This window comes from Phoenix dactylifera, chromosome 9 (genome assembly GCF_009389715.1).
Source record: "Phoenix dactylifera cultivar Barhee BC4 chromosome 9, palm_55x_up_171113_PBpolish2nd_filt_p, whole genome shotgun sequence".
NCBI lineage: Eukaryota > Viridiplantae > Streptophyta > Magnoliopsida > Arecales > Arecaceae > Phoenix > Phoenix dactylifera.
In genome coordinates this window covers 9960062-9974805 of record NC_052400.1, presented here as the reverse complement: position 1 = coordinate 9974805, position 14744 = coordinate 9960062, and the positions used below count along the sequence as shown (strand labels likewise).

Below are 14744 nucleotides of genomic sequence, written 5' to 3'. Positions count from 1 at the left end.
GAGAGTTTCTTCTTAAATGAATCACAATATTGTAAGGTCAATTAGCTTGGATACTTTCATCTGTTTAAGGTATGTCTAACAGTTTCTTAATAGAAAAATATTATAGAATGAGTGAACATCATAAACATACCATATTCAAGCATAGTTTTTTTTTTGTTTTGTTTTGTGAATAACTGATTAGTTTATGAATAACAAGTGCATCTCCATTAGAGGCTCTGATTATTGGAACAGTACGATAGAAGATGGAGGGAGGCCATTATGTGGAATGCCATAATAAAAAAGATGGGTCATTTGGCACTATATAGCAGTATAGATATAGCTTAAACTTTTTAATGAGAAAATATAAACTAAGACGAATTCAAATCACGGAATAGTCAGTTTGCAAGGAGATACCAAGTACAGTACAAGCATCTATTCATAATATATGTTTATATAGTAGGAAAATTTTGATGTCTACTATGTGGGGACTGAGGTTGTCATCAACAAAATTCCCCAGTAATTTCATATTTTTCTTAGCTACTACTCTTGGAATGTAGTGACGCATGATAGATATACTTGCAGAACTATCAAATATTACAAAGAGATGCACATCAAAGTAAGATTTTCTTCTAAATCCTTTGAAACAAGAGTTGTCATGGACATAAATATGTTGATCAAAATATTGCAGCCAATCATTAATAAATAAACATGTTAGTTTTTTAATGAAAATCTCATGCTTGAAACATTAAAAATTATAATAATATTTTTAATATTTTAAAATTCTCTCGAGTTGACCACCTTAACTATTGCAACTTAGAATCTCATCCAAAAAGATTATCCGAAAGATATTATTTGGATTTCTTGATCATATATAAATACTTGAAAATCTATTTAGAAAATAACCGATACGGGACTAAACATACGTCTGTACGGGTCATCACACTAACCCATAACTCAAAAGCCTATATAAATCGGATCAAACCTGGATTTTCCAAAAATACAAGTGACCTACTATTCACCTGTGGCCCCACTATTGACATACCACCCCTAACCATTAATAAAAAGTAACTAATCATTTGAGTTCATTCCAAACCATTTGACACCTTGCAACTGGTAATGATGCTAGAAATATTAATAAAAAGTAACTAATCAGACAGCAGAGGGTAATGAAGGAAGAAATGCTTGCAAAAATCTCCTATTGGAAAAAAAAATGATGAGGGGCAGATCAAAATTCAAGCCATCAGGAAAATTTGTAAGACAAAAGCAATGATTCCACTATGCTAATCATAAAAACTATAACCATGAAAAATCATAAAAAATCTAAAAGCTGAAAGAATCTTGGCTGAAAGACAAATAGGCATAACCACGGCTATGTAATCTAAACTTTGGTCTTTTCGGGTGGATCTTTTAAATGAGCAAGCTATTCATGAGTAGCTTGTACATGTTTGACATCAGTATAAAAGAATCTTTAATGAAAGAGATTAGGCATAACTATAGCTACCTCATCTAAGCTTTCATCTTTTGGGTGGGGCTGTTAAATGAGCAAGCTGCTCATCAGCAGCTGTACACATTTGACACGAGTTTGGCTTTTTTGATCTAGCTTCATTAAACTCAAAATAAAAATAAATAACTTATAATATATCATATAATTTTGTAATTATGTTTATGAATAATATTTTTTTATCATAATTATTGAAACTGAATGGGTAAGTTCTAAAAAAATAAAAGAACTTCACATAGAAGTAGAAATATAATCTTGACTAGTTATGAAGTTTTATGAAAATAATATTAGTAAATTATTTAAAGGATTTATGTTATAATTGTAGCTTTCGAAATATAATTGTTTATCAAATGATTATTATATTGCATGGAATGATGCTAGCCCTATTTGGATATTTGATCGACATCTCATCCTTCAGTTTGAATATTTCATTTTCCATGCACAATTCCTCTCCTTTCTTATCGGCGATATTCCTTTTGTGTTATTCTTTCTTATATAGTTGACAAACGAAAAACATATAACCTAAGGTTTTCAATGTCCCTCTTGGTTTCTTTCCAATTCATCTGCAGTCTATGAGACGTATTTCTGATGATGAAAGCTGACTTGGCGGAAGGAGGAGGTGGGTGAAGTAAGTTGTGGTTGAATAGCATTCCATGCCATGCTGGGTTTGCTTTGAGGGGCCATGCTTAACAATGAACTCTAGGTTTTGGCTTCCTTTTCTTCTATCTTTTTCTTTTTTTTAATCTCTTCTCCCCTTCTTCCCCCCTTCATCTAAGCTTTTTGGCTAAGGTCACTCCATGGACTTGTTTGATTCGTGGAAAGAGGAGGAAGGAAGTATAGTTAATGGGGAAAATGAAGAAATGTCTAATGTTTGATTAGAGTTATCAAAAGATGGAGATGAGAAAATAGCTTTCTCATATTTCATGGAAAAGAAAAACTCAATCCATTGGGTTAATTTTTTTTCCAAAAATACTTTTAAGTTTTTAAATAAAATGAAATAAGGTCTTTCTTTTTATTAGTAGCATAACAGATATTTTATATAATTTTTTTCAAAAAAATAGACGCTAAACTAAGGCCATTCTGAAATGCCACTTTTTCGAGATCAACTAAACATGCAAAAACTACTTTTTTAGGCATCATATATTCAAGTATTAGCTTTTCAGAAAAAACATTCTAGTAAGAAAATTTTTTTAAATCAATTTGAAACAAAATTAAACGTATATATAGATGAATATTATATATTAAAAATTATTATTCTATACTTTATCTTTTTTATATTCTTTTTATATTTTTTAATAGTTTTTTAGTTGTTAAAAGTTTTACTATTTTTAATATATTTGGTAACAACAATGGCATGGATTAATGGGTCGACCTGCTAAACCGGACTCAGATACCACAACGGGTCGATGTCCAGGCCGGTTCCGAAGTATACAAACAAAGAATTTGAAGGGTTATCTACCAAAAAAAATAAAAAAGAATGTCAGGGGTTAATTATAATATTAAGAACCATATAATTTTGGGCCAGAAACTGGACGTTCAAGTTTTCCAGGGGGTTTATGAAATAGTGCCAAAATAGTTTTGCACTTAAATGACGAGGCTGCCCTTCGTCGAAGGGACTCCGCTGCCATCTTTTAGGGCTAGGGTTAGTGTTTTGGAGTTTCCCCGAAGGGTTTGTGAGCCAAGCGAGAGCGAGCGCTGCCAAAATGGGTAAGAAACCCTAGATTTCTCCCCCAGATTCGTCTCTCTCGATAGGGAAAAATCCTAATATGCTTCGATCCCTCACGCAAGCTTACTCCCATGGCGTTTTCTCTTCGTGCTCGCAGGTATCTCTCGGGATTCTATGCACAAGAGGCGCGCCACCGGAGGGAAGAAGAAAGCCTGGAGGAAGAAGAGAAAGTAAGCCCCTCTTTCTTCCCTCTATCTCCTTTTCGTCCGAACCCTAAATCCGATTTCGTCGATTTATCGGCCTTAGACATCCAATCGTAGAACCCTCGCGTGTTTTATGTTGGTTGCTATGTCTGCACTATAGATCTGTTTGAAAGTAAATGAAAAAATATTTTTTTTTTCTTCCCTGATTTTTGATCGTTTTCTATGAGATTTGTTAAGTTTCTTTCTTTTTTTTATTATTTAGAATAGGTTCTAGTCGAGGCAGTGTATGTTATCTTCTTCGATTCATCAATTGTTGTTGTAAAAGTTTCCACTTTGATTCGTTGGTGATGATTTTTTTTTTTGGGGGGGGTTTTCTCCTCTTTTTGCTGAAAGGTATGAGTTGGGCCGGCAGCCGGCAAACACTAAGTTGTCGAGCAACAAGACAGTGAGGAGGGTTCGGGTGAGGGGAGGCAACGTGAAGTGGAGGGCCCTCCGATTGGACACTGGGAACTACTCGTGGGGAAGCGAGGCCGTGACTCGCAAGACCCGTATCCTTGATGTGGTGTACAATGCCTCGAACAATGAGCTCGTGAGGACGCAGACTCTTGTGAAGAGCGCTATCGTGCAGGTTGATGCTGCTCCCTTCAAGCAGTGGTACATCCAGCATTATGGTGTTGAAATTGGAAGGAAGAAGAAGACCCCTGCTGCCAAAAAGGAAGCAACTGAGGTAGCTTTTGCTGATTTCTTCTCTCTGTTTTAGTATTTCCCATTATGTTCTGCATCTATTGAATGTCACCTTGGGTATTGTTATTTGTTTGTATATATTGATTCGGTATGACTTTCGATATTGTTATATGTTTGTATATATTAAGTCCGTATGACTTTGGATATTGTACGACTATGGCCCTATTTTGTTATTTGTTTGTATATATTAATTCCGTATGATTTTGGATATTGTATGACCATTGCCCTATTTGGGATTGCTGGTGGCATTAGAGCTTATATAGCTTTTAGAAGTAGAGCTTTCGGAAATTAGAGCTTTTATAAAAAGCTATTTACTGTTTGACTACATTTCTAAAGTGTCGTGAAACTTTAACACATGTTTGGTCATCAAAATGAGATAGTGCTTTTGTTATAATAAAATGACAATAAAGAATATTGCATAGTATTGCATAGTGGTGTATAATATAATATAATATCACATAATATTATATATTAAAATATTATTATTTTGTATAATATTATTATAATATAGCGTAATATAATATTGAATACCATAGCATAATAATATAATATAATATGATATGATACAGTAATGCATTATTGATAGTACAATATTACTACAATGTAACATAATGTAACATAATAACATAGTATAACAATATAATATGTTATAACGGATTAGATTCTAATCTAATAATAAATTATACTATTTTATAGTATGATAATATTATATTACTAAATATTATTATATATTTAATAATAATAATATAATATTATTATAATATAATCATACAATAGCATATAATATAATGCAATATAATCTAATATATTACCTTGTTATATTATTAATAGTATATTCTAATATTATAATAATAATAATACATTATATTATCATAATATAACTATTATTGTTCTAATAATATAATAATATTATTGTAATAATATGTTATATTATTTTATAATTATGTATTTACTGCAATAACATAATATATTATACTATTATAATGTAATAATATAATATAACAATATATTATTAATTTATTATTATATTATATTTATAGTATAATAATATATATTATGATAGGATATGGTATAATATAATATTAGATGTAATCATGAGATTTGTTGCTGAGCATTTTGGTCATCAGAAAGTTTCATTAACATGAAAACAACTTTCCAATATTAGCTAGAAAGCACTTTTGGGGAGAAGCTCTAATATAGAGCCTTTTCAAGTAGACCTTTTCAGCTTTCTAGTAAAGTAAAAATAATTTGCTGATTTTTTTACCAAACATCACTATACCATCTAAAAGTGCTTTTGGAGGGCCAGAAAGTGCTTCTGGGGCCTATATGTCCACCTTGTTTTTTGATTCATTTATTGGCATTTGATTGATGAAGTTTGACCATATTTGTTTTTACAGTTGATTAATTGATTTTTCCCCAAAATTTTGATTTCAATTTTTTATTTTTGATAGGTGCACGCTTCTGGTTTTTGCCATCTAAAACTTTTTGTGTATTTTATTCTTACTCTTCATGTCTGCTCTGCATCTTGAGATTGCATCATGCTTTGTTGAACCAGAATCCCAGATGCAACTCCAGTTTATAAAATACAACTATAACTAGGCTATTGCTTGGGATGGCCAGATATGGAATTTTTGCTACAGGTTGGATAAAGGTTAGTTGGCACCTAGTGGTTGGGATGTTAAAAGTTCCCTCAGTGGTAAATTAATCTGAAGTAGAGGGTTCTTAATGATATGTCATCTAGCAAGTCTCTCTTTTTGTGGTTATTGCTAATGAGCTCATTGAACCTGAAAGCATCGAGGCAGAACTAACGTCTCAAGCTTTGTCTTTTGTTATGCACCTATGGTGACAGCATACACAATGAAATAGTGGTGTGCTGCCTGGGGAAGAAGACATGGTCATCACTGAACTAATACACCTATGCTCACCAAAGATAGCACCTGCGAACGATTTGCACTATGTGAAGGACTCCCTGGGCTCTGAAACAAAAAAAAAAACTGAGCTGATTGCTTAGATACATGCAAAGATGGATGTGTCCTCATCTTTATCATGACATCAAAATCACTCCTGATGAGATAATACTTGGGAACAACTCTTAAAACTTGGCATCGTATTAAAATAAATCATCCCAACATGTAGCTCCTTATAAATGCTTATTCTATGCACCTAAAATGACTTCATGTTGTTCTATTTAGGGACAAAGGTATATTAAGTTTGTTTGTCACCTATATAAAGTTCTATGAAGTACCTGAATTTAGCAGCTTGTCAAGATGACTCTACCATTTGATTTAGTATTTGTTGGCATGTGATATAAGCTACCTTATCTCATTGTTGAGATATGAATTTTATCCATAATCTCTTTGTTATATTGGCAAAAGTTGATCATTGCAAGCTTGTTTCTGCCCCAAAAGCCTTTTTGTTGGTGAATGTCTTTGTATGTGATTGAAGCCTACCAAGCAGTTGAAAATAGTGAACAAAACAGTTAGGTTTCTATTTGTTCATGTCGATGATTCCACACATCTTTGACCTCAAGGGGAAAGGTGTCATATCTTGAGGAATAAAATGCATGAAATTGTACAACCATTACCGATCCAGAAGAGGCTAGTTATGTTCTTTATTCCAATTTTACGCCAACTTCATCGTTGTTGTAATTCCTATGTCTGTTCTCTTCTTTGAATTAACTACAGTGACCTATTTGAAAAGGAAAATATATTAAGAAATGCAGGTTGCTTTACATCTTTCAATTGTAAAAAAAACTTCATAAAGTATTTCTCATAGGACATGGACAATAACATGTAAAAGAAACACTGCAGTGTAATATGTGGCCATCAGGATCTATAATAAGGTTAACTCCATGCCTGCTCTAGAAACCAGCAATCTCATCTTAGAGTTAATATATTCTGCACTTTATAGGAAATCCTCTATAAATAGCAATCTTAGTTAATTTTTGCGGTCTCGTACTTTTTTCTAAAAAATTTAATCATTCTGAAATGCCCTTGTATTGGATAGAACCAACTGATGAATTCAATTTTATAAATTCGTGTTAATTTGATGATTCCACAGAACTTTATGGTTGTATATTGTGACACTGGCCTTAGTTTCAGTGATGAAGGTGGTGTGCTTTTTGAGGAATATGATGCACTATTGCTGGACAACTGTGGAAACCCAAAAAATATCTGGTCATGTTTATTAGATGAGTGTTGCACTGAAATTACATTTTTTTTATTAATTTGCATCCGTCTCCTTGTCATCCGTGCTAGCCTCTATGCTAGGTTTCTGTGTTCAGCTTACACTTTGCGTTCAAGTTTTTCGAATATTCTTCTTGAAATTCCCTCAACATGTCACCATTAACATGTTTTTACACCATATATGGTATCCCATACTCATTTACAGATAACTTTTTGTTATCTTGACGCTTCTTGTTCTGCCTTAATCAGCTGCTAGATCAATGCAAGTCTGTCTACTGATTCATTACATATGGCTTGTATTAAATTCCTGAAACACTTCCTTTTCTCTTTTCAGCACGCCTTTATTTTTTGTTGACATCTTCTCATTAGCAAATCCAATTTGGATGCAAGCTTCAGATCAATGTCTGCTGTACCGCCCCCGTACTGCCCAATACGGGACGTACCGTACCGTACCGTACCGAGAGAAAACTGGTACGAAACATATATTCAAGTCGGTACAAGTCTACCGAAGTATACCGCCCCATATCGAGGCATACCGACTGGTATTGAGGCGTACCGAGATAAAAATTGAGAAAATGGATAAAAAAGCTATTTTGGCGCAGAGGTATACCATACCGAATCGGTAAGGTACTAATATGGTACATGATTCCAATATTACGAACCATGCTTAAGATGTTTTTCAATTTTACCCTCATACTGATCGTAATGTGGATCAAACCTTGATTTTTAGAACTTTTCAAAGTAGCATAATAGATTGTTCAATTTTAAGTCCTATTATATCTTTAATCGATGAATTAAAACCCACCTATAACTTGCCACGGATGCTTCAATCTAAAAACTCTCTTGATCGAACATGTATAGTCTGGCATGTTCTTTCCGTCCTTCAAATCTGTTTGTTTTGCCCAAATATCTCAAGTTGTAATCCTTGTATTGCACACTTTATTAACCCCCCCTTGGATTTTGCCAAAGTGAATGAGAGCTTTTACACTTTGGTGGTTGATGTTAATTAAAAGAACTCATGATTTGCAAATCCATTTGAACATTTTGGATTCATCTTGTGATGGATTCTATTAAGATTCATGGTTGGTTTGAACGAAATGATGTTTTTGAATGTCCGATACTCGGTCACCGGCCGCATAGGTTTTCCTGATTATGGTCTTTCATATTCATATCATACAATATAATTCATATCATATATACACAATCATTTATATGATAATTTTCATGGATGCCAAGTAATATTTTTATAATTTATTTGTATGATGAGCCATATTTCCATTCGTTGATGAGTTGGAATGAGTAATGGTTCTATTCTCATGAAAAGTGTAGAAGGATGCACTTGATCCACTGCTTTGGGCACTCGATGCATATCGCTTCACGAATGAAGTGGTATAAGATTTAATTTTACTTGTATGTACGATCCGAAAGAAAAGGTGTTCCCCCCCTCAATATTAGTATTATTACACCGATCTCAGATAGTAGGGTAGGGCTTTTTAGCAATAGCGGCTATATCTCGTGCATTGTAACTTTTTTCTTTGACTATTCCATTCACAGATAGAGAATTGTTAGAAATAGTATCAGCATGGTTGACAATTCACATCTAAGATTTGATTAGTTACAGTTATACCACTCGGTTTGTATATCTGACGGGATGTTCAAACTTCGAAGTTTCAAGGTGTTCTGAATTGACGCTGATTAAAACAAGATGTAACACTTAAAACATCTGAATTTTAGCGTGGTGAAATATATTCTATAAAATCTAGAGTACAATCTTGCAATTTGCTACTTTATCAGCCTTGATCTGCCACCTATCCACTGTTGTGCCTCATGACATCAAAGTTCCTCATTGCTTATTCTTGCTTCGGCTTATTAGGGGCAAGAGGGGGACGGTGCTGCGGAGGAAGTGAAGAAGAGCAGCCATGTTCTTAGGAAGCTAGAGAAGCGTCAACAAGGTCGCCAACTTGATCCCCACATTGAGGAGCAATTTGGAAGTGGGAGGCTGTTGGCTTGCATCTCTTCTCGCCCTGGTCAATGCGGCAGAGCTGATGGGTATGTGGTAGCTATTCTGCATTATAACTGGTATCTCCTTTCCGCCACCTATCTATACTCACTCTCGTAACTCACCTCTGCTGTGGCGTCACAGATACATATTAGAAGGCAAGGAGCTTGAGTTTTACATGAGGAAGATCCAGAAGAAGAAGGGCAAGGCAGGTGCTGCTGCTTAAGTGGAGTTCTTTTAAATTTGCTTGTTATGCATCCATGCACTTTGGTTTTTTTTTTGAGATTCAGAGGTTGAACCGCAAAATTTATGGTTCATTAAAATTTTGTAATGCAATTTAACCATATCAGAGGTGAGGATACTTGTTTGGTTATAGTTTTGAGCTTTAGATGGTTATCTGTTGTGTAGACTCCATACTGTGCTTTTGTTGAGGAAAAGCTGATTCCAAGTTATATTTCATTAGAATAATGTTAAACGCAGGTCTTCGATGTTATAAGTGTTTTTGTTAATGAGCGTCTTGTCTGACTGAACCTTTGATGAGACATAATCTCTGTTGTTCATAAACTATTTAAGCTGAATCTGCATCCTTGAGGTCGCTAGCTGCCTATCCTCCTCTTTTTCTTTTTTTTTTTCTTTTCTTTTCTTGCTAGAGCGGGTGGATTTATACATGAGGATTGTGAAGGTACTCAATAAAGTCAGAAAATAAAATGTTCCGACGAAGGTACTCAATAAAGTCAGAAAATAAAATGTTCCGACGAGGTATTTTATTGTCTTTTGCCCATAAGATATCTTCAGAGTGATTGGTCATGTAAGCAGCTATTCAATTCGTAGTTCTATTGGTTTTGTCTGAAAGGCTTTTTCTTTCTCGCCATAGCTCAGATGTTACGAAGAAGTAAATGGTTACTACCGTCGCCCCTAGGGCCTTCTTGGATCCATCATAAAAAAGAAATGATATCACTCCAAACCCTTTTTCTTAATCTCCAAGTATGAAGAATTTTGGGGAGAGAAAAACTCTTTGCTTTTCTTTCTTTTTTTCTAGTTCAAGATTTTCTTTTTTTCTTTTGCTCTTCTTAGATTTGTCACGTTAGGTTCTTTTATCGACGATTGAGTTAAACCAATTAGTTAAGAATTATAAGATACGTAGAACCATTAATCTATAAACATAAGCACCCACAAGTGCCATTTTTCACTTCGCTGGTAAAGAAAAGAAAGCTCTCAAATTCCAAAACAAACTCCAAATATCAATAATAACATAAACTCAAGCTTTGTTTTTTTCCCATAACGTCAAAGGAAGAACACAAACTCAGACTTTTTTTTTCTTTCTAAAAATAACAACATTACCTCAAGCTCAGAATTCTTTTTTTCCTTCCTAAATATAAACAGACTCGGGCTGACTCCAATTCCCGGATTGGAGTCAAGACCGAGCTGCGATGGCCGGGATCTCAGCGGTGGGCGGAGGGGGCGAAGGAGAGGAGCGACCGGGACTTGAGCCAGGGTTTGACGACGACGACGGCGTCGAAGCTCCGCTCGCGACCGTCCCGGGCGGCGATCTTTAGATAGTACTTGATCCCGGACACCACCTGGCGCTCAGCCGCCAATACCCGCAAGAACGTCAGGACCTCGCCGCCGCCATGGAGGTGCTGGTTGTACTCCTCGACGCAGAAGAGGCCGAGGTCCTGCACCTCCTTGTTGGACTCCACGTGCGGCACCTCCGTCCGACCGCCGACCTTCCGTCCGCCGCCGTCGCCCAATTGGAAGGCCGTGGCGGAGGAAGCAACAGCGAGGAGGAGGAAGAGGAGACGATAAGAGAAGGAAGCCATGGCGAGAGAGGAGAAAGAGGAGAATGCGGGAACAAAGGGAAAGTGGAAAAGGCGAGTAGAAAAAGGGAGAGAGAGAGAGAGAGACGGAGGAAGATGCGGTTCGGAGGGATAACGACGATATCGGAAACGGAAACCGCGTGTCGGGGTGGCGTGGACGGTTCGCGAAGCCCCTGGTTTGGACTCTTATTCTTGTCTCTCTCTCGGCCCATCATCTGTGGGCCGAGGATGGTTTGAGCCCTTTAAAGGCTGGTTTGCATCTCCGTGGCACTAATGTAATAATGTTCCAGTATAATATGACTGCAAAAATTGTTTTAATTTGTCATAGCAAATACTAATTATGGTTCAAAAAAATGGATTTGTTTTTCTTTTTTAAGAAAAATGATGATTATATTGATACTGAAATGATTGGATTCTAATATCAGTCCAAAGTTTAGGCTTCCTCTGGTTAAAAGATTTTAGTATCAAATGACCGAGTCTGTGATGACCCATGTGGATATATGTTTAGTCCCATATCAATTATTCGTTGGATAGATCTTGGATACCTAGAATCAGAAAACTAAAATAATATCTTCCGGCTAACTTTTTTGAGTAAGATCCCGGGTTGTTACAAATGGTGTCAAAGTGGATATGATCCATAACCTATGTGGATTAGAAAACACTGCAACGCGGATTTGGGTCTGATCATGGACCGATCGTGGTGCTTGTGATTAGATTTGAATAGATTTGAACTCTAGTCTGACGAGGACATCAGAGCTTAAATAGGAGAGTATGTGATGATCTATGCGTGCTTGTGTTTAATCCCATATCGGTTATTTGCTGGGTAGATCTTGAATACTTATACAAGATTAAGAATTGCAAATCATACTTTTTGACGAGCCTTTTGGGATAAGGTTATGAGTTATTATATAGCCCGTTCTCCTTTCCTGACTCTCCCAAGATGCTCTGTGGAATAAGGTTTTTATTGTTATCGATTGCAAAGGAAGTAGAAGTGCATATGAGAGGCTCGCTTGGATTAGAAACTAACTCGGAACCGAAAGAATTCTAATACAGTCTCAATTTTTGAAACCAAAAATGAACCAATCAACGTCGAAATTCCAATATAATCAAAAACGGATCAGTTCAAATCGGCTCTCAGATCATCCTATTTTTTCCTAAAAAGGTAAGTTATTCTTTTTAATTCAAAAACAATATAATGCAACAAATTATACAAGAAACCCATCAACAATAACAACATAATAGTTTATATAAAAAATGGGAAAAAAACTATAAGCTATTTCTAATATAAATTATAGTCTATAGACTAGCAAATGAAGGTAAATTCCATGTCCAACAACTTAATCATAAACTTATAACATTGGATAAATCAAATCTATTGACCGAAAATAGAAAAGAAAGCAAAAGGCTAATAATATCAGAGAAAGTTCTATAATGTCACAAACCCCAATTCGATAAATAGTACAATGAAACAGGTTGGGTTAAGTCTAGGTTACCTAAACTCTTAATCAAAACCAACCCGATCCAATTGAATTTTGAAAAATCAGAACCAAAACTAACCCGATCCTCAATAAAACCCAAACCAAACTGATAGAAGGAAAAATAGACCATCTAGCCCACAACTGAAAGGCCGCCTAGTTTCGGCCCAGTAAACATTAACAACGATCGGATGAATCTTCACCTCGGCTCAAGGCCAGCTCGTCCTCGGAACTCCGCCGAAAGCTTCACTAACTTCAGACATTCGCTGACTCCCCCGACCAATTTTAGGGTGCCTCCAGACAAACGCCGACCCGTCCTGACCAAGTTCGGGACGCCAAACCTCAAGCAATACGTTCTGACCCTCGAGCTCGGGGCACACTCTCGAGCACACATCGGAACCCATGAAACCGAGCTACTCCCAGTATCTGCCAAAGCCGACCTCGTCAAACATATGATGCGACTACTTAACGAGCTCGGCCTCGTCAGTGACCGCACCCATGTGCGGGCCTATGCCCACCTACGTGGCCGTACTCCACCACATTGCCGTGTCATGTCTCCATAACCGGCCAATAATCAGATGGCACCTTGCCTACTCCAGTCATATCCTGCTGTGACTGTCAACGCTCTACCATTCTCAAGAACGGGTTGTACCGCACATTACCAGCCAACCTAAACTGCGCGCTATCCGGCTCAAAGCCATACCCCCTCATGATGGGAACTGACAGTACCTCCACCACCTAGGCCACTCCACCGAAACTATAAATAGCTCGGTCAGGTAATTTCTAAGGGACCTTTGGCTAGACCAAAATTTTTCACTTTAACTTGATCGTCAGATGGCCCTCACCGGGAACACCGATGAGGCTTTGTGCAGAACCGCGGCCGTCGCACAGGAGGTGGCTTCCGTCTTCCCCTTTCCAGCATCGGCTTCCATCTTCCCCTTTCCAGCATCGACGGCTCCCTCAGCTTCACCGGCGTGGTCACCCTCGGGCCAGAATTGAACCACAACACAAACTAACCCAAACAAGATTAATTCAGTTCCATGTATGTTTGCACCATATCTTCTTCACCCGGATTGACTAAGCAACGAAGGAATGTCTGAATGAGATTGGCTTGATCCAGTGACGGATCGGCTATTGTTAAAAGGATTAATCACTAGACATTCAAAGGCCTAGATAGTTAGAAAATATAACACCAACCATGTATCGCTATCATACTGTTGAAGATAGAGAGTATGGCAATATAACACCCACCATGTATAGCTATCATACTGTAGAAGATAAAGAGTATGGAATTTAAAAAAATATTTATAAAAAGAGAGAAGTACTTTTTGGACAACAACAAAAATTGCTTTTATTCTTTATCTTTATTATTTTACTGGTAATTTTAAACAGCACTCAATTATTCTCAAAATTTTTGAAGCTTCGAGATATCCAAACAATCCAATTTTTTTCGAGTTCCTTTCAATCAAAAAAAAAAAAAAAAATCTTCCTCAAATTTTGACCACAGATGATTCCGGCCTAAAACAAGTGACAATCCGAGGCGTATGATTAAACGTTAACACATGCATTTGCCTTTTCGAGGCAGTACGGGAAACAATTATTAAACTGCCCGTATTCTGAGAAATAAAAGCGCACTTTAGAGGCCTAGAGATCCAGACCCCATCGAAAGGCGAAAGCAGACAGTCAAAACCAGGCACGCGCGTCAGCACCACCTGCCACATTTACCGCACGTCATAACACAAACAGCACCAAACCTCTTCTTCCGACCTCATCTGCATGTTTCAGAGAGTGAATCCGTCTGGTCTTGAAGATACAGAAAGTGCTCCAAGATCAAAAACTTTTGTTCTTCCTGACATCTATTATTTTGACACATTTTTTTTTAATTTTTAAAAAAATAATTTGAAAAAATTCAATTGTAACCACACATTATAAACTTGCATAACCTACCTCCCTTACCAAGAGAAGATATCAGTTCCAGACTCCTTTTGTTAAATCAGTTTCTGTACTGCCGAAGAATGAATTTAATCTGGTTGAAAAGACGCCTCACCTATACTTCTTCCGCTGTCCCATTCTTTGTCTGAAACAGAGCCCCACCTTTTCTATTTATTTTTCATACAGTGCAGCTTACCAGCATCCCTGTGTTTTTTTACTTTTTTTTTTCCTTTTGTTTGTATG

General features: G+C 36.4%; 2 protein-coding genes across 3 annotated transcripts; one reads left to right on the top strand and one right to left on the bottom strand.

Annotated features, from left to right (window-relative positions):
- Nucleotides 1–3078: 3078 nt before the first annotated feature.
- Nucleotides 3079–9786, top strand: LOC103709414 (40S ribosomal protein S8). Of its 2 annotated transcripts, XR_005513285.1 has the most exons (6): nt 3079–3187; nt 3304–3376; nt 3743–4076; nt 7648–7900; nt 9152–9327; nt 9422–9786. XR_005513285.1 is itself a non-coding variant. In XM_008794728.4 (5 exons), exons 1-5 carry the CDS (start codon nt 3184–3186, stop codon nt 9501–9503), a joined length of 669 nt encoding a protein of 222 aa, XP_008792950.1. In that variant the 5' UTR covers nt 3082–3183; the 3' UTR covers nt 9504–9786. The 2 variants fall into 2 exon arrangements, 1 of the variants encoding a protein (XP_008792950.1); XM_008794728.4 differs by lacking the exon at nt 7648–7900 and having other exon boundaries at nt 3082–3187.
- A 646-nt stretch (nt 9787–10432) lies between these two features.
- On the bottom strand, nt 10433–11349 carry LOC103709413 (cysteine proteinase inhibitor 4). The gene has a single exon (XM_008794726.4). It carries the CDS (start codon nt 11095–11097, stop codon nt 10720–10722), a length of 378 nt encoding a protein of 125 aa, XP_008792948.3. The 5' UTR covers nt 11098–11349; the 3' UTR covers nt 10433–10719.
- Nucleotides 11350–14744: the final 3395 nt, after the last annotated feature.